Genomic DNA, 26908 nt, shown 5'->3' with positions numbered 1-26908 from the left:
CTTTGATGCATCCAGATAACCTGAAACATCTCCATTCAGATTAGAAAAAAAAACTGGAAACACATGGGTGCATCTTCATCTGCAAGACAGATACAATCCTGAATTGGAAATGTATCACCAGAATCCTGGAACACCCCAAGTAACACATTGAGAGTATCTTTAAAAGCACTGACAATTCCAAGAGACATGTTGGGAGGCTACTCAGATTACTCAAGAAATGATGATCTACAATCACACCTTAATCAAAAAAGGTCACCCATACCTGTCACCAACCCCATTGTTACCTCGCCCACAATTGCTTATTTTTCCAGTGTCCACTTGTGAGCAAACAATGAGAAGCTTGTGGATCAGGCAGGGAGAAATGGTCCTGATAAAAAGACATGGAAGTTCCAGCATCTGCAGTTTTGAGTTTCTTCTCTCGGAAAAATTCCAAATAAATTAGCAATCTGAGCTGCTCTTGGGCAGCATACAATTAATAACGGTTCTCCTTATGAATAACCTTGGTCTTTTTTTAAGAAATGTTCATGACCCCAAATCACTTTGTAAAGAGCAGTTGCAAATTAATTGTGGGCCTGGAGACTGCATACATGTGGTGGGACTGGATCATGTCATCTTGCCTTTCTCACCAGATGAGATGATCATTTCAAGGGATGCACGCATAAGGTTCTCCATCAGTGGCCCTCAACATCAGGCCACATGCAATCACTTAACATGCTTCTATTTTTCAAACATCACACCCAAGGCAAAATGTGTAATTTAAATTGAATTTTATTAAATATTAAATCAGGCATATATTATTCAAACTTTGTGGAGCTCCACCATAAAAAAATAAGATCAAAGTTAGTAATAAAAGTGCTTCAACATCAAAATTGACACATTGACAAGAACCTTCTTCCCTGATCACCGACCTGCAGTGAAAATGAACTGTCCAAAAAAATAGCAAAGGCCTTGATAACAAAAATGAAGGTTAGAAGCTTTAGTTCTCACAGCCACAGAAACCTTCAGCGCCCTGCGCAGTTCATTGCACAGGCCACCGCCTGTCCCAATCATGTTCTGAGTCCCTAATAAATAAACGAGTCTTCTTTTCGCCCCCGCAATTCACTTGGTCTTTGTGTGTAGTGTGGAGTAGGTCCCCAGGAGTCTGTCCCAGTGGGTGAAATAAGGTGCATAGTTGGTTTTGAACTTCAAGTGATGGAGATCGTGATGAGGAGCCCCTCCGTACAACCCGAAGGGCACCAGTCTGTGGGTGGACCAAGGGAAGTCATAGCCCGAGTGGTCCTCCACTGAGAGCCAGATGTTGAAGGTGAAGAAGAGCAGTCTGGTGAGGGGATGGCAGCCCAGGATGGCCGGGTTGACGGCGGCGAAGAATCCCAAGGACAGGGTCTCCCAGGCGCCCGAGTGCTCGGTGGTGAGAGCGAAAGTGGCCGTGTACTTGTGGTGCGCCTTGTGGAAGTTGCGGTAGAGCCAGGGCACCTTGTGATGCAGGAGGTGCCACGCGAAGTACTGGAAGTCGAAGAGGAGCAGGCAGGCAGCGATGTCCAACAGCGTCCTGGGCAGCTCGGGCGCAGCTCGGGGCAGATGCACCGGGCGCCAGTACCAATGCGCCACGGACAGCGGGAAGATGTAGAGCAGATGGTTGTACAGGGTCTGCGCCAGGCAGCTGGCCATCATCCGCGCACTCGGGTTGTTCTGCCCCTGGATCTTGTAGCGCTTCAGGAAGGCGAGCCTGGGCGCCAACAAGTCCAGGACGACGAAGGGCAGGCAGAAGGCGAGGTAGACCCCCAGAGAGAAGGCGATGGGAAAGAAGGGCGACTTGATCCAGCCCTCCATCCCGCGTACCCAGTCCCAAAGCGACTGCAGGCAGAGGGCGGCGTGGGGCGGGGAGTCGCTGCCGTTCATGGTACATTCGAGCGCCCTGAAAGCCGCCAGCCTCCCTTTATGTGACTCGGACGGGGCGGAGCGCATGACACCCACTCCCTGAACACTGTTGGTTCCCTATCGGCCGGATTAACTCTAAATATGGTAAGGGAACTGTAATTCCCCCCCACACCTCCCCGCAAACCTCTAACATAAAACGATACTTTATTATGTGCAGTAAATGGAACAAAACAACCCTTTTACTGCTAGGATTTTCTGCCAATAATTTCTCTCTTGAGCCCAGTAACTGTAGCTTTGATTTGTATTCAGGCGTTTGCTTTCATGAAGTTCTCTATTCCAATGTCCATTTATTCCGTGGCGCACTGCATTATAACCCCTACATGAACGCCACGGATTCTTTATGGGCATTAACTCTCTTTTTGCAACGACCTCTTCCTGTTCTTGCGGGTGCTTTCAACGGGAATAGGCACAGGGTGGGTTAACTTCGTGCCAGGGCCCCACTTCTACTCCAAAACTTAGAACGGAATGAAGAAATGCTGTCGACGGTCGTTGCATTCTCTGTAAAAATATCCGTCAGAGACTAAAACGTTTCTCCTTGATTGAATGTAGTTCCTCTTACATAAAAAGTAGATAATAGACAATAGGTGCCGGAGTGGGCCATCTAGCCCATTTGTTCCGATCTTCCACTGCCCCTTGCCTTCTCCCCAGAACCCTTAATTCCCCTGTCCCCAAGAACCTTATCTCACTACCGCTTGAACTTATCCAGAGAACCTGCCTTCTGAACAATAATTGGAGATTATGATAGACAACTTCAACCTGAACACAAAGATAATTTCAAGTTTGCAGAAATTGAAAAACATTAAATAAACTTTTATTGAATTTAGCATGTTTAATTGCATAATAATGAGAACAGCTTTTATTAGTTCAACTGACCTAAAATGTTTTGTCTCTGATTTTAATTTATACTCAGCATCTGATGCCTCTCAATAATAGTCAGTTAGCTTTGATGGATTCCAGTTGCCCTGATACTGCTTTTCCATGGTTGTACTGTCCTGGTGAAACTTTTCACTATGTTCATCCTCAGTCAGCTAGGGTGAAGTCCAAATGTGAGTGCTATAGTTAAATACACTCACTGTGCTATTGGCTGAAGAACATGTGCAATCTATATCCATGTGATGCACAGCATCCGTATATATGAGCTGCTTTTATAGCCTGTCTCCATCTATCCTAACTGAACGTGCCCAGGCCTAAGACAACCATCTGCATAGCACCTGCTCTGAGTCCATGCCCAGGCCCGCTTGGATTGACCCAAACAGCTTGCTCTTGTGGGCAATATACTACTAAACTTAAAATATGACAGAAAATCACAAAAATAGGTTATATTTTTTAAAAAAAACAGTATTTGATAAGAAAATGTTAATGTGATTTTCATGATCAGCAGGCCCAAATTCCCTAAAATACACCCAAAGGTGTTCAGGAAGCAAAATTTTCATTGTCCAGAGTAACATCCAAACATTGCAATGACCAACGTTAGAACAATTTTGCTGGTAAAGGCCAACAGTTCTAGATGATCAGCTTACCTGCCAATAAGGGCAGCTGTCCTGGACTTGCTCAGTCAAACAAAGTTCAGAAGTTACTCTGCATTAATAGGACCTACATGTTTTAGATGCTACCTCGTTCATTCTCAATGGTGTTACTGCATCCTCCCCAACACATCAACTCTCAGATCCTGCACAAAGTTTGATCTGGTGCATAGGTTTGCTTTTCTTTAATCAGTTTTTTATGCTTCTAAATTATTTACAAGCATTCTAAGGTAAGTTCATGATTTTTTAATTCAGGTTTTATAAAAATATATTCATTATTAGTTCTCCATTTTTTTTTTAACTTTATTTAAAATTTTATGACATGAATAAAATAAAAATTACATTTAAAGAAATAATAAAAAATAAGATAATAAAAATTAGAATCTTCTTTGGCTTGGCTTCGCGGACGAAGATTTATGGAGGGGGTAAAAAGTCCACGTCAGCTGCAGGCTCGTTTGTGGCTGACCAGTCCGATGCGGGACAGGCAGACACGATTGCAGCGGTTGCAAGGGAAAATTGGTTGGTTGGGGTTGGGTGTTGGGTTTTTCCTCCTTTGCCTTTTGTCAGTGAGGTGGGCTCTGCGGTCTTCTTCAAAGGAGGCTGCTGCCCGCCAAACTGTGAGGCGCCAAGATGCACGGTTTGAGGCGTTATCAGCCCACTGGCGGTGGTCAATGTGGCAGGCACCAAGAGATTTCTTTAGGCAGTCCTTGTACCTTTTCTTTGGTGCACCTCTGTCACGGTGGCCAGTGGAGAGCTCGCCATATAATACGATCTTGGGAAGGCGATGGTCCTCCATTCTGGAGACGTGACCCATCCAGCGCAGCTGGATCTTCAGCAGCGTGGACTCGATGCTGTCGACCTCTGCCATCTCGAGTACCTCGACGTTAGGGGTGTGAGCGCTCCAATGGATGTTGAGGATGGAGCGGAGACAACGCTGGTGGAAGCGTTCTAGGAGCCGTAGGTGGTGCCGGTAGAGGACCCATGATTCGGAGCCGAACAGGAGTGTGGGTATGACAACGGCTCTGTATACGCTTATCTTTGTGAGGTTTTTCAGTTGGTTGTTTTTCCAGACTCTTTTGTGTAGTCTTCCAAAGGCGCTATTTGCCTTGGCGATTCTGTTGTCTATCTCATTGTCGATCCTTGCATCTGATGAAATGGTGCAGCCGAGATAGGTAAACTGGTTGACCGTTTTGAGTTTTGTGTGCCCGATGGAGATGTGGGGGGGCTGGTAGTCATGGTGGGGAGCTGGCTGATGGAGGACCTCAGTTTTCTTCAGGCTGACTTCCAGGCCAAACATTTTGGCAGTTTCCGCAAAGCAGGACGTCAAGCGCTGAAGAGCTGGCTCTGAATGGGCAACTAAAGCGGCATCATCTGCAAAGAGTAGTTCACGGACAAGTTTCTCTTGTGTCTTGGTGTGAGCTTGCAGGCGCCTCAGATTGAAGAGACTGCCATCCGTGCGGTACCGGATGTAAACAGCGTCTTCATTGTTGGGGTCTTTCATGGCTTGGTTCAGCATCATGCTGAAGAAGATTGAAAAGAGGGTTGGTGCGAGAACACAGCCTTGCTTCACGCCATTGTTAATGGAGAAGGGTTCAGAGAGCTCATTGCTGTATCTGACCCGACCTTGTTGGTTTTCGTGCAGTTGGATAATCATGTTGAGGAACTTTGGGGGACATCCGATGCGCTCTAGTATTTGCCAAAGCCCTTTCCTGCTCACGGTGTCGAAGGCTTTGGTGAGGTCAACAAAGGTGATGTAGAGTCCTTTGTTTTGTTCTCTGCACTTTTCTTGGAGCTATCTGAGGGCAAAGACCATGTCAGTAGTTCCTCTGTTTGCGCGAAAGCCGCACTGTGATTCTGGGAGAATATTCTCAGCGACACTAGGTATTATTCTATTTAGTAGAATCCTAGCGAAGATTTTGCCTGCAATGGAGAGCAACGTGATTCCCCTGTAGTTTGAGCAGTCTGATTTCTCGCCTTTGTTTTTGTACAGGGTGATGATGGTGGCATCACGAAGATCCTGAGGCAGTTTACCTTGGTCCCAACAAAGCTTGAAAAACTCATGCAGTTTGGCATGCAGAGTTTTGCCGCCAGCCTTCCAGACTTCTGGGGGGATTCCATCCATACCTGCTGCTTTGCCACTTTTCAGTTGTTCAGCGCAAAAATTAGAATACTACATCATTAAACTACACAAATTAACCCCCCCCAATAATTATAACACCACATTAATCATCTAATTTAAAATTAGTCCAACCCTCCCCCCAAAATAAAGAGTGAAGAATTAATTAACAATGTTGTAAATAAAATAGAAAAAACCCCACTTACAAAAAAAGGATAAAACTTAACAACAAAAAAAATTACTAACAACAAAAAAAATCAATACTAAAATAATACCCTTAAAGATATATTTAAATCAAACATAATACATGTATTTAACAAATGAAATCCACTTTAAAACTAAGTTCAAATATTAAAATCATATATCAACCACATATCTGTTATACAAAAAATAATAATTAATAATACATAAATACAGAATTTCCGTTAATACCAAGTTTCCTTTATAATTCATCGAGAGAACAAAAACATCCCTTAGAAAAACAATCAGATAAACTTTTTATTCCCTTCCCCTCCCCTTATAAAAAAAAAGAAAAAAAAAGAAAAAAGTTCAAACTCTTATAAAATTCTCCATATTCTTCATTTATAACATCTTCAAAATTCTCTATCGAAATTAACTTAATTTTATTAAACTCTTCTCCCTCAATGTATTTGTACTTAATTTTCTTCTTTTTCTTCTTATCACCTTTCCCCTCATCTTCCTCTTCATCTAATTCAACATCCTCAATTTTTGACTTATTATCTTCTGTGACAACATCCTCTTAAAAAAGAAAGAAAAAAGAGAAACCCCCCCCAAAAAAAGAGAAAATAAAGGAGAGAAAAAAACCTCCTAATTCCCTCTCAATTACAATCAGAAAACAAAAACAGTTTAAAAAAATTATTTATTTTAAAAAAATAATAAAAAAAACCTTCACTTCTTAACCCAAAAAATTAAAAAGAAAAAAAAAACAGGTCGGAGGTCCAAGATACGAGTATGTAAGGCACAAGAGTATAAAAGTGGGAGATGTGTGGTCTGGAAGAAAACCTTTGCAAATTACTACCTGAACTTGGACTTCATCTTCTTTTGATACAATAGGCATGTACTACTTGTGGCAGAACCCTTTTAAAAAATGCATTAAATCAGGCAAAAGTCCATTAAAAGGAACATTGCAGCATATTGCTCATGGGATTGCTTGCCAAGAAAAGGCTGTGTGGCCCTCTGAAGTGCCAGTTGATGAAGCAGACAAACACGATGGAGTCAAACAATAATCATGGCTTTTATTAACAGAAACTAATAGTACAATAATGAAAGACAGTGGGTGCACATACCCAAGGGGAGTGTCTTTAACAGTAGAGATAATGCACAGCCAATGTTAGTAAGGCAAGGCTAGCCTCACTGGATTCACCACACCCTCACTGGATTCACCACACCCTCACTGAATTCACCACATCCTCACTGGGAGCTGAATGAGCAGTTCACAACTGTGGCCGCCTTGCTGTTCTCTACTCATGAAACCACTGTGTGGTTACATGAAAGGCTGCAGTGAAAGTGGGAGAAAATTCAGGGGAAGAGAGATACAAATCACCATCCTCAATGATTTCCCCAAGAAGCAACTGTGACAGTACAGGTTCTATCACCAATGTGTATATGTATAGATTGTAGTGTAGGATGCCTGAGATTGGCTGAGAGCTTAGCCATGCTTATTGGCAGGTCTTAAAGTGTTGCTCCTAGCCAGACTAGGTCATTCTGGACTGGACTGGACATGTGATACGCTCCAGTCTTCTAGTTAATAAAAGCCTTGGTTTGGATCAACAAGCCTTTGATTCTTTCGACGCGCTCTACAGCAACTGCAGGCACCATCGATTCTGGAATAATACACAAAAGTGTTGGAGAAACTCAGTAGTTCCTGCAGCATTCATAGGAAGTAAATGGTAACTAGCATTTAGAGCCCAGGCTCTTTGTAAGGTATCAGAAAAATTCCACTCAGCCCTAGCATCCGGAGACTTTCTTCTTTAACTCTTTAGTATAATATAAATGTACATAATGGAATCAATTCCTGAGGTTATGCTCTTTCATCAACATTTTGGCAAAGTGCTTTTTAAACTGAATGTTGTTGAGAAGCGTGGATTTATTATAACCTGGCGGCTAAATTTCTGGACTGCTCAAAGGGTTGTCTGTGTATTCTTTGTGCTGAGGACACACAAGAAATAACTGAGCATGAGTATCATGGCTAGAGCTTCCTCCCACTCACCTCAGATATCAAAAGTATTGCAACAAGGCTGAAAAATTTGCAACTGTGCAAACCCAGATCATATCTTCAAAAAGCAACTACAAGTGAAATGAAGAAAGCACCCATGTGATGAAGTCAGTGCCATCAACCCACCCAGGTATGACGACAGGGCCCAATGAAAGAAGTAATAGGATAGGGACCATCTTCCTGATGCACAACTCCTTGAGGTGGACAATATTATTGGGCCTTTTTGCATTGGAAACCCGCTAAATTGGCATGTGAACGACCCGTTTTTAAATCCTGGTAGGGTCATTCACACTGAATCAAGAAAACCCAGTTCAGTGCACCCTTTCCCATTACCGCCCTGGTACCACTGAGCAAAGGTGGGGGGGGGGGGGGGTCCCAACTTCTAGCGGTAACTTCCTGAGTGACGGATTATGTACACACAGGGCAGTGAAATTGTAGTGGGTATAAAGTGCACACACGCATAATTTATAAAAGGGCTTGAGAAAAAACTTGCACAATTTAATAAGACGTACACACATAATGTATAAAGGAGCATGGGAAAATGTATGCTACTCCCACTCCTGCCAGGCTTCACCACATCTGCAAACTGTCTGTTCTGCCAAGAGGTCGCACGCACCTAAGGAACGTCAACAGCACGTATCTAATGGGACCTGGCAAACCGGGTCGCCCGTTCACACTGGAGAAGATTTGAAACAGATCGGCTTTGATACAACCTCCCTAGGCGGTCAAAATGGACCCCCCCCCCATACCAGTTTGGGAGTATTCACACTGGTAGGGTGAACTGATAAATTGTCGTTTAATTCCTGTTTTCAAGCGCCAGTGTGAAAAGGACTATTGATAGTACCTGACGAGAGAAGTGGGAACATTCTCTCTGGCGGAACAACCAGATTTATCCCACATGAACACATAATCCAGAAATGGATCACACCATTAATCAGAAGCATTAAAAAAAATCCAGTAATAAGTTTTAACAAAAAAAGTGCATCAATTGAATATAAAGCAGGGATAAATGCAAAAATATAATCAGAAAATCCTAGAAATACTCTTGCAGGTCAGGCTGCAAGAAAAGAGTAACATGTAATATTTCTGATCAAAGACTGATCTGCGGAGTATTTCCCAGCATTTTCTCTTTTTATTTTAAAATTCAAAGGCAGTGCACGGCTTTCTTTCCATCCTCAGTGTCATTTTGTCTTTAGTTTGATAGTGAAACACACAGATGTGCTGGGGAAACTCAGCAGGTCACTCACCATCCACAAGAAGTAAAAGTTTCAGGCCTGTGTCCTTCATCAGGAATATGGAAAACCATGTAGACAGGTTGTTTCAGCTGCACGTTTGTGTATTGTACTGCTTTAGGTGAAGGAGACTGGTTTTGGATCTTACATTGTCAACCACCATGTGCTTTAAAAATTCAATCATACTTTGATCACTCTTTCTGAGAGGATCCCTAAATATGACACCATTAATTTCACCTGTCTCATTGCACCGGACCAGATCTAAGATAACATAGTCCCTTGTGGCTTCATAATGTACTGTTCAAGGATACTATTGCATTCTATGAGCTTCACCTCAAGGGTATCTCCACTGACTTGACTTGACCAATTGTTACAGAGTTCTGTGTTGTGTATTGGCCTTTGTGTTGTGTGGTTTTGTGTTGGAAAGTGACAGTTTGCCTGAGAGAGCTAAGGTGAAGGTGGACTGCTGAGAGAGTGGGAGATGGTTAACCTCCTTGACTGATCGAGGTAGAGTGGAATGGGGAGCATGCAAAGGGCTATGGGTGGGATTGGTCTCGTGTCCAGCCAGCAGCAGCCAATCAGAGTATAACAGTGGTTTACCACACTTTGTAACTGTTACAGAGTTCTGTGTTGTGTATTGGCCTATGTGTTGTGTAGTTTTGTGTTAAAAAGTGAGTTTGCCCTTGAGAGCCAAGGTGAAGGTGGACTGCAGAGAGTGGGAGGTGCACTGAGCATGTGCAGAAGATGATCTAGAAATTTCTGGACTTGGAAGACAAACCACGATTGGGTTTGGCTGTGAAGTGGAAGGAGGCCCAAGCAGAGTCATTGTCTTGGAGGCAGTTTAGAATGTTGGGCATTTTAAAAGCGATGAACATTCCGAAGGCAGCCAGAAGGATCCAGACCAAGCCATTGTTCCTCCCTCTGCAAGCAACACGAGAAGACCACTTTGAATTTTGTGCTCTCTCTCTCTCTCTCAAAGATCTTTTGGCTTCAGTTTACCAAACAAGCTGAATTTTGTTTATGATCTTTCCTTTAGTTGAGATCGAAGTTTTGTGAGTCTTATGTGTTTTGTGTTTGTTTTGTGTCTAAGTGTTTCTGTGGGCTGGTTGGAAGTATATCTTAGACTTTAGTTACATGTGTTATATTTAGGCTGGGGAATTTATTAGTTTTACACTGTTATAGAAATTTGCATAGTAACCAGTGGGCATTGTTATAAAAGGGGGGATTTTGAATTAAAGGTTGAAGGTCAATTTTTGTTAATAAAGTAATTGTTCATCTTTACCCCTGTGTGATATGCCTTCTTTGTGTTTGCTGGTTTGATCTTGTAACACCAATCAATATGTAAGTTAAAGTCCCACCTGACCCCTGCCGTTCCATTCTTGCATGTGGCAGCTGTTGATTTCCATGCTGGCGTAGTTATTATTTGGTGGCCTATACGCCATTCCCACTAGAGACTTTCCCCTCTTACTATTCCTAATATCTATCCAGATCGACTTAACATGTGGCTCCTGAGAGCCTATATCATGTCTCATTTTTGACTTGATCTTATCTTTAATTAAGTGCAACACTACCTCCTTAATCTTCCTACCTGTCCTTCTGAATTACCTGATCCCCTAGATGTTTTATTCCTAGTCATCTCCACCCAATAACCACATATCTATAATGCAACTAAATTATTCCCATTTGTATTGGTTTATGCCACAAGCTCATTAAACTCTGTTTCAAGTATTATGGCCATATGAATTTGTTGCACTCTTGTTCAAATGGGGAAGCTCAGTTAGCGTAGCTGTTCACGCAATGCTGACACAGTGCCAGCAATTGAGACCAGGGCTCGAAACCCACGCTGTTTGTAAGGAGTTTGTACGTTCTCTTTGTGTCTGTGTGGGTTTCCTCCATTGTAGTCCAGTTTGCTCACACCGTTCGAAACCTTACCAGGGATTATGTCAATTGGTGGGCTGAAATGGCCTGTTACCGTGCTGTATGCAGTATGTCGATGTCTAAATAAACTGCCCTTATGCTCATTTTCCCTTGCAACCGCTGCAACCGTGTCTGCCTGTCCCGCATCGGACTTGTCAGCCACAAACGAGCCTGCAGCTGACGTGAACATTACCCCTCCATAAATCTTCGTCCGTGAAGCCAAGCCAAAGAATGCTCATGCCCAGAATTAGAGCAGTGTCGTATTTGATGAATAATTTTAAAAATATGTACTCTTGCCTCTCCCCTCTATTCTGCCCACTTCCCTTTGTTCCTTTGTAACTACATCATTCATAGATCATCTACCCCTACGAATAGTCTGTAAAATCACATTGGTGGGAAAGTTCAGCAGCTCGTAGTTTATATTGCAAATATAACCAACGTTTTGTGCTTGAGCAACAAATGGACCATGGTAAGTTTTTGCAACTTTATCAATGGTTGCTCCATATATGCCTACTGCTTAATGTGCCCACCTTTTAACAATTTGGAGATTTTGATACAATGTCCTGTATCTAGATCACATCCCATCCCAATTCTGTCAGTGATGCTAATCTGTTCTTTTTTCCCCACCAATGTGCAGAACTAATGCCAATACTCACCCTCTCCCTGCTTCCTGCAAATGTTCAATGTATGGCAATACATTGGTAAATGTCCTGCTTACCTGAGGTTCAGGTTTATTGCAATATATTCTGAGGCACAGTGAATAGGTCTATTTGCAAGCTGTTCAGCTAGTCAGCAATAAGAAACAGTGGCCAAGTTGTAGCGAAAGATCAAGAAGTACAAAACAAAGCAAAATGATCTCTGTACTGAGGTTCATTCAGATGGGAAAAAAAATGGTCCTTCAGTCTGGTGGTGCGTGATACATGTGAACTCTTCCCAAAGGGAGAGGGGGAGAAGAGTGTTTGCCTCGAGTGGCCAAGGTCTTTTGACATATTGTCTGCTTTCCAAGGTGATGGGAAGTTTAGGTGGAGTCAATGGAGGGCAGGATGGTTTGTGTGAAGTTCTAAGCTGTGTCCTCAATTCTCTGCAGTTTCTTCTAGTCTTGGGTGGAGCATTTTCCCATACCACACAGTGATGCATTCTGACACGATACTTTCAGTCTGCATCAGGAGAATGTGTTAATGGATATGTGACATGCCTCAATCTTTTCCTCCAGATCTATTCTGAAGTAATACTCAACAATGCTTCATCTTGATATTGCTTACAATATGTAATACTTTGTGGAAAATAACCATCTCCAGAACCACATTTAAAAAATATAATTAGTGCATGATTCATTGGAATGTTCAGAAGCAGTGAAAAGCAAATCATTTTTTTCTCATTTGCAAGTTTGGCCTGTGTTGTAACCATTGCCAGAAATGTTAAATGAGGATCCGAACTCCCATTCTTGGTTACCCAGAGTAATGAAACAACAGATACAGAGTTTTCCAAACTCCGTGCTCTTTTCTTCGATTCTCAAGACATAGACCTATTTACTCAAAATGGCATAATCTATTTATAGTATTTATGCAAGCTTGTGACTTCAAGTCACAAGGCAATCGCGTGAGGCCTTTAGTTAATGGATGGCTCCCATGTCACTCTGATTAGGACTCTGGCACCCTGGAATCGGGATAAATTGTTTCTTAGCCTTGAATGAATCTCCATGCAATGCAACAGATGCAACATAATCCCTTGGATGATGGAGATGATATATAAAGAAAGTTTGAGTAGGCTGTGCCTGTTCTCATTGAATCTTATAAGAATGAGATGTGAGATCTTGAGTGAGATTGACAAGGGTGGATGCTGAGACTATGTTTTCCATATGGAGGTTTCCAGAACTAGGAGGCATCATTTGTGGAGTTTACAGAGGTTTGGTATGACACAAGAAACCTTGGAAAATTTCTTTGGATGTGTTATGGAAACTGTACTGACCAGCTGCATCAAGGTCTAGCATCAGGAGACCAATATTCCTGAGTGTAAAGCCCTCCAAAAAGTAGTGGATACAGCCCAGGATATCACAGACAAAACCCTTCTCACCATCGGGAACATCGACATGGAATGTTGCCGTCGGAGAGCAGCAGCAATCATCAAGGATCCACACCATCCAGTACATGCTCTGGTCTTGCTGCTACCATCAGGAAAGAAGTCTAGGTGCCACAAGACTCACACCACCAGGTTCAGGAACAGCTGCTCCCCCTCCACCATCAGACTCCTCAACAACAAACTCAATCAGGACCTCATTTAAGGATTCTTACTTTTGCACTTTATTGATTTTTAAAAAATTCTCTCTATATTGCACAGTTTGTTTAGATTTGTTATCTGTTTACAGTTCTTTATTTGTCTACATTAATACACTCTGCACAGTTTTTCTTTGCACTACGGGCAAAGAGGTAATTCTACCTCGCCCGCAGAAAAAAGAATCTCAGGGTTGTATGTGATGCCATGTATGTACTCTGACAATACATCTGAAATCTAATCTAATCTAAATCTAATTGCAGAATAAAGAATTTCCTCCTGATTGTGGAAATGAGGAGAGGTTTCTTCTCTCAGAGAGTTGTGACTCTTTGGAGAGGTGTGAAGATGGAGATTGACAGACATTTGAAAGACAAGGGTATTAAGGGTGTTATGGAGAGAGATTGGTTAAGTTGTGCCAAGGCCAAAATTGGATCAGATGTGCTTTAATTGAATGGCAGAGCAGGCTCAAAGAGTTTATGAGCTATTCTCTTGATTCTTATGTCTTTATTCTTATCTTACTCAACCTAATGGCAGATATGGGAACTAATCACAATGTGCAAGGCGAAGCTATGGTTCACCCTCCTAGAAAAAGGCTCTGCAATCATTTCTCTACCAGGTGATTCTTCATCTTTGACCCTCTGACCATTTCAACAGATGAACCTTTAAGTCACGCACTTGGCAGATCCTAAGCATTCAATGCTAATTCACAGGCTTCTCACCAACCTGCCTCCATCCCTCTTCCCCCACAACCCACTAAATTTGACTTGTTCATTAGTAGAAATCAAACAAGGTTGCACCTTGGGATTTAGGGTCCAGAAGAGAGGAGTTTTGAAGGATACTGGATTTTTATTACTTCCATTTTAGTTAATTTAGAGATACAGCACAGTGACAGACGCCTTTGATCCATAAGCCCATGCAGCCAAAATACACCAATGTGACCAACGAACTGACTAACCCCGTACATCTTTGTTTAATTAACAAATTTGTAAGTTGATGTGATGGAAAAGTTGTGATTATATTTTTATTTCACTCATTTGATTTCTTAAGTGGTTATACGTTCTTAATGCAATTAAAACCAGCAAACTGTGAAGTGTGAAGCAAAGAGAGCATGCTTTGATTGGCCAAGGCACATAAAATACACTCCAAGGCTGAGACTGGCCCAAATATTTATGCAAAGATGTGAAAGTCACTGATTAGGTTTCTGTAGATATATATAGCTTTTGTTGAGAAATCTTTCACTTCCATGCCACAGGGAATTTCCACACTCTCTCACTCTCAGCACCCAGTAAGTTTGTTTATTTGCATGTGGACCAATGTTGCTTTATTCTTCTCTTTTTGCATAATATAGGACTGCAAGACCTATTTTAAATCATCTCATTTGATTATCTTTCAGCAATCATTCGGAATTTACTGAGCATCCCTCCAATTGTTTTCCTCGGAGTACTCTAATGTGAAGATTAGATGCTCAATTTCCGATTTGAAATTAAATTTTCAAACCTTGTGGGACCCTTTGTGAAGTATTGTTATCATCGGTGATTTGCTAATGAAGGTAGAAGTGTTGACTGATGAGGCCAACTAGGTAATTTATCATTCTGATAAGAATTCTGTCTTCCTTTCCTTTTTTTTGGCCAAGCAGCTCCTTTCTTGGTAGTGGATTTGGAATTACCTCTTTTTAAATAATAAAATGATAAAATATCAATAAATATAATCTGTTTAATGAAATTATGGAGTTCTTTCGATGAAATCATATGATTTAAGTGTAATTTTAATATCCATATGTACTCTGAATTTTTGGATGTGAAATTTCAATGTTAATAAAAATATTGAGAAAGGAAGAGTGTTGCTTATGTACATGGCACTATCATCAAATCCATCTTGGGATCAGGGCATATATCAGATTTGTGGAGTTTCAGTAGAATATCTTATTTCTTCTCGATAAAGTGTCTCTACCTTAAAAGTTGATGGACCATTTCTTCCCAAGGATGCTTTTTTCCATCTTCTCAAGGTTTGCACAAGCTTCCACCATCTGCATCGTGGGCTTGTTTTCAGGTGGAAAAGTCCTAATTCTGGAAATTGAACCCTGAACATTTCAGCATCTCTACCCCCTTCTTCCTGTCTGTCTTTGGGTATTTATTAAAACGTATCCCTTTGATCCACTAATCCACTAACCTAATTTTATTTGATAACCTCCTGGAACATTTCACTTTGTGCCACACAACTGCTGTAAATGAAAAATCACAGAGTTATTTCTTTTTATTTTTTAAATTAAATTTAAATTTAGTCGTACAGCATGGTTATGGGCCCTTTCAGCCCATGCCACCCAATTACACCTAATTGATCTAAAACCTCTGGTACATTTTGAATGGTGGGAGCACCGAGAAGGAACCCCTCACAGACACGGGAGAATGTACAAACTCCTTACAGAGTGCAGCATTCGAACGCCAGTCCTGATCGCTGGCGCTGTAACAGTGTTGCAGTAACCGCTACGCTAACCATGCTGCCCTTAATTCAATTTTTCCATGGAAGGTGGCCATTTTCTCCCCAGACAGCATCACTGGTTGACTTGAGGGCTTGTTAGGCGGTTGGTCGACATGGAACTGCAGTTGTCTCCTGAACCATGGACGTTAAATTGTTGACAGTCCCCCAAGTGCCAATCAGCCAAATCAGCTGATTATAGTGACCAAATGCTGGGCATGAGCATAAGGGCAGTTTATATGAACAATGTGTGCAACAAAACTTTATTTGAAGGCCCATATTTGACACAGGGTTAATGAGCTTGTGACACAAATCAATACAAGTAGATATAATTTAGCGGCCATTATAACATATGGTTGTAGGGTGGAGATGACTGGGAATTAAATATCCAGGGATATCAGGTAACTCAGAAGGGCAAGTAGGAAGGTCAAGGAGGTTGGGTAGCACTCTTATTTAAGGATGAGATCAGGGCAAACGTGAGAGATGATATAGGCTCTCAGGAGCAAAATGTTGAGTCCACCTGGATAAACATTTGGAACAGTAAGGGGAAAAAAAATTACTGGAGGGAATGTTCTACAGGGTCCAAGCTGCCAAATAATAATATTATGGAAGCGCAGAAATTAAACGATGATAAAGCTGTCGCATGTTAGAATGGAATGGCAGTGGTCATATGGGATTTTTTTTAAACTTGCATGTTGATTTGTCAAATCAAGTTAGTGGAGACACCCTTGAGGAGGAGCTCGTTAAATGCATCTGCCTAAAGAACATTAGAAATAGGAGCAGGAGTAGGTCATCCGGCCCCACCATTCAATGAGATCATGGCTGATCTGATGATAGGCTCATATCCACTTAATTGCCTTTTCCCCATATTCTTTAATTCTCTTATTGGATAGAAATACCTTGCCTTAAATATATTTACTGAGGAAGCCTCCACTGCTTCATTTGGCAGCAAATTCCACAGATTCACCATCCTCTGGGAAAAGCAGTTCTTCCTCATCTCCATCCTATATCTATGACCTTGGATATTAAGGCTATGTCCCCTAATTCTGGTCTCCCCCACCAATGGAAACAACTTACCCACCTCCAACTTATCTCTGCCTTACAGAATTGTATGTTTCTATAAGGTCCCCTCTTATTCTACTCTCCAGCGAGTAGAGTCCCAGATGACTTAATCTCTCCTCATAGGGTAACCCCCTCATTTCTGGAATCAACCTAGTGAACTTTCTCAGCAACACCTGCAAAGCCAGTACATTCTTCCTTAAGTAAGGAGACAGAACTGCACGCAGTACTCCAGATATGATCTCACCAGTATTTTGTACAGTTGCAGCTTAAGCTCCCTGCTCCTAAACTCATTCCCTCTAACAATAAAGACCAACATTCCATTTGCCTTCTTGATAGCCTGCTGCACCTGAAAAACCTTTATTCGCTTCATGTACAAGCACTCCCAAGTCCTTCTGCATGAAAGCATGCTGCATTCGCGTGCTATTTAAATAATACTCTGATCTTCCATTTTTCCTTCCAAAGTGGATAACCTCACATTTACCAACATTGTACTTCATCTGCCAGACTTTTGCCCACTCACCTAATCTATCTATATATCTCTACAGAGTTTTCATATTCTTGATAGTATTCTTGAATGTCTTATGAAACAACAAGGGTCCATGCTTGGATCTGGTCCTGTGCAGTGAGACAGGTGAAATTAATGGTCTCATATTTAAGGATCCTCTCAGAAAGAGTGACCACAGTGTGATTGAATTTCTAAGGCACATGGTGGTTGACAAAGTAAGATCCAAAACCAGTGTCCTTTACCTAATGCAGTGTAGTATACAAATGAGTGGAAGAACAACCAATTTTCACATGGTTTTCCATATTCTGATGAAGGGCTCAAGCCTTCCTGTGGATGCTGCGAGATCTGCTGAGTTTTGTGTGTTGCACTATTAAAGTATAGACGGTGTGAATGTAGAGAAAACCATGAACTGCCATTCAATTTTAAAATAAGTGCTAGTAAATAGTCAGCATGTCAGTCTTTGATCTGAAACATTAGCTGCTTCTCTTTTTTGGCTTACATAGAACAGGATCGCAGACTCTATGCGGGGACAGGATCTGTGGAGGACTTTTAAAGAGATTTTTCACAATGCTCGATGAAAGTATAGAAGCATAGAAACATACAAAATAGGTGCAAGAGTAGGCCATTTTGGCCTTTACGCCTACACCACCATTCATTATTATCATGGCTCAGTACCCAGTACTTGCCTTCTCCCCATATCCCCAATCCCCTTAGACACAAGGGCTAAATCCAACTCCCTCTTAAATATAGATAAGGTACTGGCTTCATCTACTTCCTGTGACAGAGAATTGCACAGATTCACCACTCTGAGAGAATTTTTTTCTCATCTCGGTCCTAAAAGACTTCCCCCTTATACTTAAACTGTGCCCCCCGGTTCTGGTTTTCCCCAACATCAGGAACAACCTTCCTGCATCTAGCCTGTCCTGTCCCTTAAGAATTTTATATGTTTCTATAAGATCCCCTCTCAATCTTCTAAATTCTAATGAGTATAAGCCTAGTCAATCCAGCCTTTCTTCATGTGCAAGTCCTCCATCTCTGGTATCAATCTAGTGAACCATCTCTGCACTCCCTCCATGGCAAGGATGTCTTTCCTCAGATAAGGAGACCAAAACTGTACACAATACTCCAGGTGTGGTCTCACCAATGCTCTGTACAGATGTAGTAGAACCTCTCTGCTCCTGTATTCGAATCCTCTTACTATAAATGCCAACATACCATCTGCTTTCCTCACTGTCTGCTGCACCTTCATGCCCACTTTCATTGACTGGTGCACGGTGATAACACAAGTGTCGTTGCATCTCTCCTTTTCCTAAATGAATACCATTTAGAGAATAATGTTCTCTCCTGTTCTTGCCTCCAAACTGGATAACCTCACATTTATCCACATTATATTGCATCTACCACATCTTGGCTCACTCACCTCACTTGTCTATGTCACCCTGCATCCTCTTAGCATCCTCTACACAGCTAATCCGGCCATCCAGTTTCATGTCATCTGTAAATTTGGAGATGCTGCTTTCTATTCCCACATCTAAGTCATTGATATATATCTTGTAAATAACTGCAGTCCCAGCACTGAGCCTTTCAGTACCCCACTAGCCACTGCCTGCCATTCTGAAAAGAAACCGTTTATTCCTACTCTTTGCTCCCTGTCTGTATATTCCAGTTAACTACAAGGACAGTACGGTAGGGATAGTTAGCTCTGGGTAACTAAGAAAATAAAGAACGAATCAAATTTAAATCTAAAGATTCAAAATAGCTAAGAGTAGTAGGATACTTGAAGAATGGGTCAATTTAAAAAAAAGCAGCAACAAAATCACAAAGAAAGCAAGTAAGAAAGGAGAGATAGATTATGAAAGTAAATTAGAACAGAATAAAAAACAGATAGTAAAAGTTTTAATAAATATATACAGTGGAAAAGAGTAGCTAAAGTAACAAAGGGCCTTTAGAGAATGAAAAGGTGGAATTGATAATGGGGGATTAACTCCAAAAGACTAGGAGTTTTGTAAAACTGATGGGCTTTTATTAGCAATAGAATGGAGGCACGTCCATGCTGGTCGACTGTCCTGAACTGGGGAGGGGTCTGTGGGACAGTCACCTTTATTCAGGAGTTTATGGGAGGAGCCACAAGTACAGACACCCAAAGAGGTGTGTCCAGACAATTACATATACATACAGTGGTTTACAAGAGTGATGCAGAAATAGCTGAGGCCCTGAACAACCATTATGTGTTAGCCTTCAGAGTGAAGGCATGGATAATATGGCAAAGACTGATGTTAACAAGGACCTCTATGCAATCATTATCAGGAAAGTTTGCTGGGCAAATTAGTGGAATTAAAGATGGATAAATCCCCTGCTCCCTGATGCTCTGAAGTTATGGAAATTATAGCAGATGTGTTTGTGGTAATTTACCAAAATTCTCTCGACTCTGGGGGTCCTAGCAGATTGGAAATCAACAAATGTAACTCCACTGTCTTTAAAAAAAGGTGGTCAAAAGGCAGGTTACTATAGTCCACTTAATGCCCAAAGTTTGGAAAATTCTTCGAGCATACATTAAGAAAGTAATAACAGGACATCTGTTATACCAGGCATTTTCAGTATAGATTTAGAAAGAGCAGGTCATGTTAAACTGCTGCATTTCCTTGTGGAATTAACAAATGCAAGAGATCACAGGGAGCAGTGGATGTGTGTACTTAGATTTCCATATGTTATTAGATGAGGAGTTGCACAAAGTCCTCGACATAAAATACAGAGACACAGAGTTGGAGTTAATGTGTTGTGTTATGTTATATTTTATGTTGTATATAGATACGTTTTAAAGGAGATAAATTGTGGCAGGTGTTTTTTAGTGGAGGTCACAAACAAATACATGCACTTCAAAACAGATCTCATTTAAATGCCAGAGCTCTGCTCGAGCCAGACAGTCCAGGCTCCGAATGCCCTTGCAAAAACTTTGAAGAATGCCTATAGAGACTTCACAAGTAGGTGTTAATTGGACGTGTTGTGGAGTAATGGATTATTGTTTTGGAAAGCAACAGATGAATTAACTCAGAAGATTGGGACCAGTGCCACAGTCTGAGTGCAGTTTTCTGTTTTAAGTGGGTCAAATAGTTTTCTCTGAGTGAGAGAGAGAAAGAGAGAGAACACAGTTCTACAGTTCAGCAGCATCAGCTGGGACTGGAACATGACAAGCTGGCAAACTTGTGGAAAAACCCCATTTTGAAGACGGGTTGTGAGTTTTTAGTTCAGCCTGGTCAAAGCCATTGTTCGCCATACAAGAGGAGATGGCTAGCTGTATAATGTTTCACTTGAAATAAGGGAAACAAAAAGGAAGTCTGATGACCTGAAAGAAAGAGGTTATCATCTGGAAAACCCTGATGGAGCAAGTTTCTTTGGCAAGACACTGAAGTGGCTGATCAGAAGGAATCAGCTGTGGGTGTCCAACGAGCAACAAATCTCTCTCTGAAAACTGACAAGAACCTTCCTGAGTGGTAACCATTTACATTTCAAGCACCAAAGCCTGGTGAACTTCTGGTTAAATTCTGTGCACAGAATAAGAATTGCCTGCCACCAGTGAACTTGGAGGAGTGAGAAGTGAGATTGGCCTGTGAATCAAAGAACTTTTCTGAACTTACCCACCCATTTCATACACGTGCACTTAGAATTAGAAGGGGTTAAGTTAAGTTAATAGTAATAAGTTAAAGTTTGATCCTGTTTACATGTTTAAAGATAATTAAAAGTAATATTTGTTTAAATAACCATTTGTCTTTGTCAATTTCTATTGCTGCTGGGTTTTGGGGTCCTCTGGGCCCATAACATTTGCCATGGATACAAGGCAGAAATTTAGGATAATGGATGTTTCTCTAATTAGTGAGCCACAAGAATTAGCTCTGGACCATAGCTCTTCACAATATTTGGAGAAGAGGAGCAAATGTAGTGTATCTAAGTTTCCTGACGACATTAAATTGAGTGGGAAAGCAAATTGTGTAGATGTTCTAGAGTCTTCAGAGGCAGATAGAATGCATGGGAGATTCTGCTACCATAATTTTTTTTTTAACAATGTGACAATTGTGGCCATTGAAACCTGTGACTGAAGGAGGGTCTGGTGGATGTAAAATTCGACTCCTCTCAACTATTGAATCAAAGTAAGCTTAGAAATGATTTGAAAGAGAAAATCCAACATTGGCACAAAATCTAGTCCAATTGCAATTTGTGGTCAGGGTGGTTATCATCTGGGGGGGGGGGGGGGGGGTACTTTTTGGGGAAGTACAGTATAAAGTGTTGAATGATGTCAGAGTCCCACAGCGGTACAGGACAGAAACAGAAACCGACCATTGAGCCAACCAGAAACCACTCATTTATCCCACATTAATCTTGTTTTATTCATACCACATTCTCATCAAAACTCTCCCAGATTCTATCGCCTTTGGGTCAATTTACAGTGGCCAATTAACTGATTAACAAGTGCATCTTTGGGAAAGCAGACCACCCGATGGAAACACACACAATCATGAGAATGAGGAAACTCCATACAGTTCAAGGTCAGGATTGAACCCGGGTCATTGGCATCATGATGCAGTATCTCTCGGCAGCTTTACCAGTACTGCTACTGCACTGCCCCAAAGGGAGCTAAAGTTTCCCCAATCTTGAAGTTAATGGCGCCAGCAAGGTATTGAAATTGGAATTACCTTCAGTGAAATGCTGGAGGCTATTGCATGAATAACATATATAAAAAACATTGTGGTGCTCTCAGAGATGCTGTAATGGCAGACTTGCCACTGGTGTGGGTCCAGAGAGCACAAGGCATGGAGATACGGTGCTCCTCCAAAGGAACAAACTACCTAATGCTGATGGCTCTGTACATGGCTTATTAAAGGAACTGATGGGAAGTTATGTTTAAATTTAAAATTCCATTTGATCCTATGATATTTCTATTGGGTTATATTAAACCACTGTGTTTAGAGTTAAAATTAGATAAATCTCAAATTGCTTTTATAGGGTTGGCTTTAGCAGTAGCTAGGAAATGTCTTGCAGTTACATGGAAGAATGAGATTAAATTGAATATTCAATGATGGCACATGGAGATAAGGTCATGCATTCCTTTAGAGAAGATAGTATATAATTTATGAAGTAATTATCCTTTTTTTGTTAAAGTTTGGAGCCCGTACATGGATTGAATGCGTTCCAATTATGAAAATGCATTTTCCCCATACATTGGTAGTGTAGTCCCAAACTGCAACACATACCCGAATCTATTGCTTTAATTGCTCTACTCTGCTTTCTTTTCCTTCTTTCTTTTTTTTTTGGGGGGGGTGGTTTAGTGGTGGGTTGGGTGGGGTGGGAGGGATAGGGATGGGGTTTTATGGGATAAAATATGTATTGCATTGTACTTTGTATGATTCATTTATTATTGATTATGTTTTCAAAAGAAAAAGGTATTTTTATTTAAAATCCTGCAAGCTTGGAGATCTGTGTCCACAATAGTGATGTCTGTGTTGCCTGTGGCATCAAGGGGTTGAAGAGTGGCCAATCATTTCAGTTCTGTGTCAAGCTCCCATCTTCACATGACTGTCCATGGCCTTGTGGACTAACCCACCAAGTCCATCCACAAATTGAAGGAACAACACCTGATTTTCCATCTGGGCACTCTCCAACTTTTTCCTGCTCATCTGCTCTCCCCTCCCCCTTCTATTCCCCCTTCCAGCTCTCCTCCCCACCTTCCCTCTCTATTCACCTAGCCATCCTTCCTCCCCTTGATCACTGCTGTCCCCTCCCTCCATTTTCCACCTATCACCTCTTGCCTTTACATCCATGCCTCCCCCCCTACTCTTTTGTTCAAATGCCTGCTGACATTTTTCCACACCTTGATGAAGGGCTCTGGCCGAAAACATTGGTTATGTATTTTTAACCTTTGCTATAACCATGGTGTCTTCAGATTTTCGTGTTTTGGAGAATAAAATCTGCAAGCCTTCAGTTTTATTGTAACAATGAGAATGTTCAGAACAGGAAGCTCTTATCTGACCAATTCACTGCAGGAAAATGGAGTAAGAATGTGGGGAGACTAAAAATGGGATTGATGTAGGCTTAGCATAAATTGGTGGCTGGCACAGACTCAGTGGTCTGTTTCTCTTCTGCAACCCTTTGATTCTTTGACTTTCTCATTGCACTTTATTACCATCAGTTATTAAAAAGACATAACGCAACATCAGGTAAGAGGTATGGGTGCCATAAAACTTGGACCGCTAGGTCCAGGAACAGCTACTACCCGTCCACCATCAGACTCCTCAACGACAAACTCAATCAGGGTCTCATTTAAGGATTCTTACTTTTGCACTTTATTGTTTGTTTTTTTTTCCCTGCTCTCTGTATTATGCAGTCAGTTGTTTACATGTGTACATTGTGTACAGTTTGTTTTTGGACTACCAATATGGTCATTCTGCCTGGTCCGCAGTAAAATGAACCTTAGGGTTGTATGAGATGCCATATATGTACTCTGACCTTAATTCTGAAATATGAAACCTGATTAACTTGCTAAATTATTGGATGCAGCTATTTGCTTGATTAGCTCACCTTGTTGTAAAATATTATTTGATTCAATTGAAGGGATCCGCAAGGATCAACCATTTTAAAAACTTCACTAAAATATTGGAAAGCAGCAAGTGTATTGCAGTTGGACTTGCTGAAGACAGAAAGATTGGGGAACAAGTTGAGATGAGGGCATCAGAAGTCTCTTTCTGGTTAGGACATAGTTCAGAGAGATTTCACTAAATTACTTCCAGGATGAAAGGATGACTGATGAAAAAAGTCTAAGCAGTTTGAACCCTCACTCCATGGAATTCAGAAGAATAAGAAATCAAGTTTCAGATAATTTTAAGATTCTCAGGGGACGTGGCAAGTTCAACATTGAGTGAAAGGGTCCCCTTCTGAGGAATTCTGAGATTAGGCATTTTAAAATAATGGGATAAAGTCTCAAATGGAAACAATGACTAATCTTTGGAATTCCCTACCATAGTGAGTTATGGAAACAGAATAATTCTATGGTTCCATAACATTTAAGAGGAATTTAGATAGGTTCATGGATGGGAGAAGTATGAAGGGCTCTGGACAGGATGCAGGTCAGTGGGACTAGGCCAAAAAAAAAAAGGATTTGCACAGACTAGAAGAAGAAGCGGAAGAGGCCTGTTTCAGTGCTGTAATGTTCTATGGTTCTATTCAAGACTAATAGAATTTTGGACTTTTAGACTTGAGCAATAGTGGGAAATAAATAAGAGAAAATAGTAAAGGCAACATCAGAACAGTAGAATAAGTTTGAGAATTTGTAGCGCCATCCTGTGACAAAATAGAGAATCCATTTTATTTTAAACATTTTTTTAGGCATACAGCATGGTAATAAATAAGCCATTTCGCTCCATGAGTCCGTGCCACCCAATTTACACTCCATTAACTTACAAACCTTGATATGTTTCAAACAGTGGGAGGAAACTGGAGCCCCCATGCAGACACAGGGAAAATGTACAAACTCTTTAAAGACAGCATGGGATTTGAGCCCCGGTCCCCATCGATGGTGCTGTAAAGGCATTGCACTAACTGCAATGAGCTTGGGGAGGCATGGTTTTTTTTGTTGCTTTACCCTGTAGCTTAATGTAACACCAACAGATATTAACAGATTCAGATGAAAAACATTCTTCATTATTGTTCTTTCAGTCAAAAGTCTGTTTTAAGTTGCATTATAATTTACAGATGGATATGCAGAAAGCTTGAGACTTGAAATGATAAAACTCGACAACAAAGATTTTGGTTCCTGAACACTTGGGTGTTTTTTTTATGGATTTTGGACTGCTGATCATGAACATCACCTTAAAACTTTCCTATCATATGCCATTTTTTAGATATTTTTGTGATTTCCTGTCATATTTTAAGTCTACTTCAAGCAGAAAAAACCATGAAGTGGAACATGTCATTGAAAATGCATTTTCTGCATTCGCCTTCAGATTTCTTCCCCGCTGATCTTGGTGCAGTCAGTGACGAACGTGGTGAAGGGCTTCACCAGGATTTTGCAACCATGGAAAAGCGGTATCAGGGCAAGTGGAGTCATTCAATGTTGGAGACTGATACGAGAGGCATCAGATGCTGAATACAAATAAAAGTTAGTGGTAGAACGTTACTAGATCAGTTGAACCACTGCAATGTGACTGCATCATTAAGTGATTAAACGTGCTAAATTCAATAAAAGTTAATTTAATGTTTCTCCAACTTCCTTCGTGATGCAGCAAATCAGAAATGTTCTTTGTGTTCAGCTTGAAGTTGTCTGTCATAATCCCTAATTTTTTTTCAAGATTCAAACCCTTTTGTAACCAAATGTTTCCTTTTAGTACACCATTTACTAGCTGGCAAACATTTTGTGATATCCCTTTTTATGAAGAATGCACTTTATAGATACAGGACCCTTTTGATGCATATAGACAGCCAATGAACATAAATGTGGTATGAAATTAGTCTCTCTGCTGTCATACTCAGAATGCCCATTAGTGCATTTCACATTAACTGCTGGTTTAGATTGTTCTTTTCATCAAATAGCCACCAAAATACAGCAGCCGCATTCAGACAGGGCTACGTGGGAGAGAATCTGTGCAAACTTGCGGAGAGAATCTCAGAACTAGCCAGTTGAAGATATGGCTACCCTGGTGGGGCAACTAAGCAGGGGATCTGCACAACATGCCAGCGATCTGAAAGTCTATAGTCCGGGAAGAGATGGCAGAGGTGAGGGGTGATAAAAGGAAATGTAATTGGACCAGGAGCCAATATTCCAGGTGAATGAGATATACTGGGTGTGAAAATTGAGCTCCTTAGGTATGGATATGCATGAGGAAAGAAGCCAAGAGGCAGTGAACTAAGACAAACAAAAAGCTGTCAGGCGGAATGTTGATGAAATGGTGTGACATCAGATCCCTTACAGCCAAGGAGAATCTGATGTAATAGCGTGACATCAGACCCTTTACAGCCAGGGAAGATGCTCATGAAATGGTGTGGCATAAGGCCCCTTGTTGCCAGGGCCTGACATGACCTTGAGGGAGGCTTGTGCAGAACTTCATTTTACATTTAAATAAATGTTAAAAAAACCTATTTACAACATGTTGGAAGCCAATTCCTGTTATTAAAAACCTGGCTGCTCAATTACACCCAATTAATCTACCAACCCCAAACATTTTTGGAGGGTAGAAGTAAACCGGAGCACCCAGAGGAAACCCACACTGGTCACGAGGAGAAGGTACAAACTCCCTACAGGCAGTGCCAGATTCAATCTCGGGAGACTGCCACTGTAATTGCCCTGTGCTCACTGCTATGCCAACCCTGCCGCCTTTGAAGCAAGCATACAGAACATAAATAACAAGTCTGACATGCTGGGGCCTTAACTTCTTTACAGTCATACATACCAAGATGCAGTGATAGAGGTCATTGTGCCCGCAGACCAGTTAGAGATCCCATGCAGAGTACAAGTAAGAGACCAAGCATAAGGGCAGAGTTATAGGGAGAGATCAGTTGGTACAGAGCAGGCAGCATAACTTTACAATTTTGTCGTTCACTCTGGAGCCTGATAACCAAGCAATTGTCCTTGAATAGGACTGAAGATCA

At 41.3% G+C, this 26908-nt stretch overlaps 2 protein-coding genes across 3 annotated transcripts in view; one reads left to right on the top strand and one right to left on the bottom strand.

Moving 5' to 3' along the window:
- Window positions 1–788: 788 nt before the first annotated feature.
- Window positions 789–1941, bottom strand: ch25h (cholesterol 25-hydroxylase). The gene has a single exon (XM_069899492.1). It carries the CDS (start codon window positions 1897–1899, stop codon window positions 1099–1101), a length of 801 nt encoding a protein of 266 aa, XP_069755593.1. The 5' UTR covers window positions 1900–1941; the 3' UTR covers window positions 789–1098.
- An 8026-nt stretch (window positions 1942–9967) lies between these two features.
- The window catches only part of LOC138744442 (interferon-induced protein with tetratricopeptide repeats 1-like), a 76844-nt gene continuing 59903 nt past the window's right edge, over window positions 9968–26908 (top strand). For both annotated transcript variants that reach the window (XR_011345539.1, XM_069900614.1), the window contains exons 1-3: window positions 9968–10097; window positions 14627–14812; window positions 25267–25421. The gene's annotated coding sequence lies outside the window, so the exon portion shown is untranslated. The remainder of the gene's footprint in view (window positions 10098–14626; window positions 14813–25266; window positions 25422–26908) is intronic.

This window comes from Narcine bancroftii, chromosome 10 (assembly GCF_036971445.1).
Source record: "Narcine bancroftii isolate sNarBan1 chromosome 10, sNarBan1.hap1, whole genome shotgun sequence".
Lineage (NCBI taxonomy): Eukaryota > Metazoa > Chordata > Chondrichthyes > Torpediniformes > Narcinidae > Narcine > Narcine bancroftii.
This window is presented reverse-complemented; position numbering and strand designations above follow the sequence as displayed.

Bases quoted from the DNA above. Each gene is read 5' to 3' on its own strand.
- ch25h (XM_069899492.1), bottom strand. From the start codon at position 1,899: ATGAACGGCAGCGACTCCCCGCCCCACGCCGCCCTCTGCCTGCAGTCG.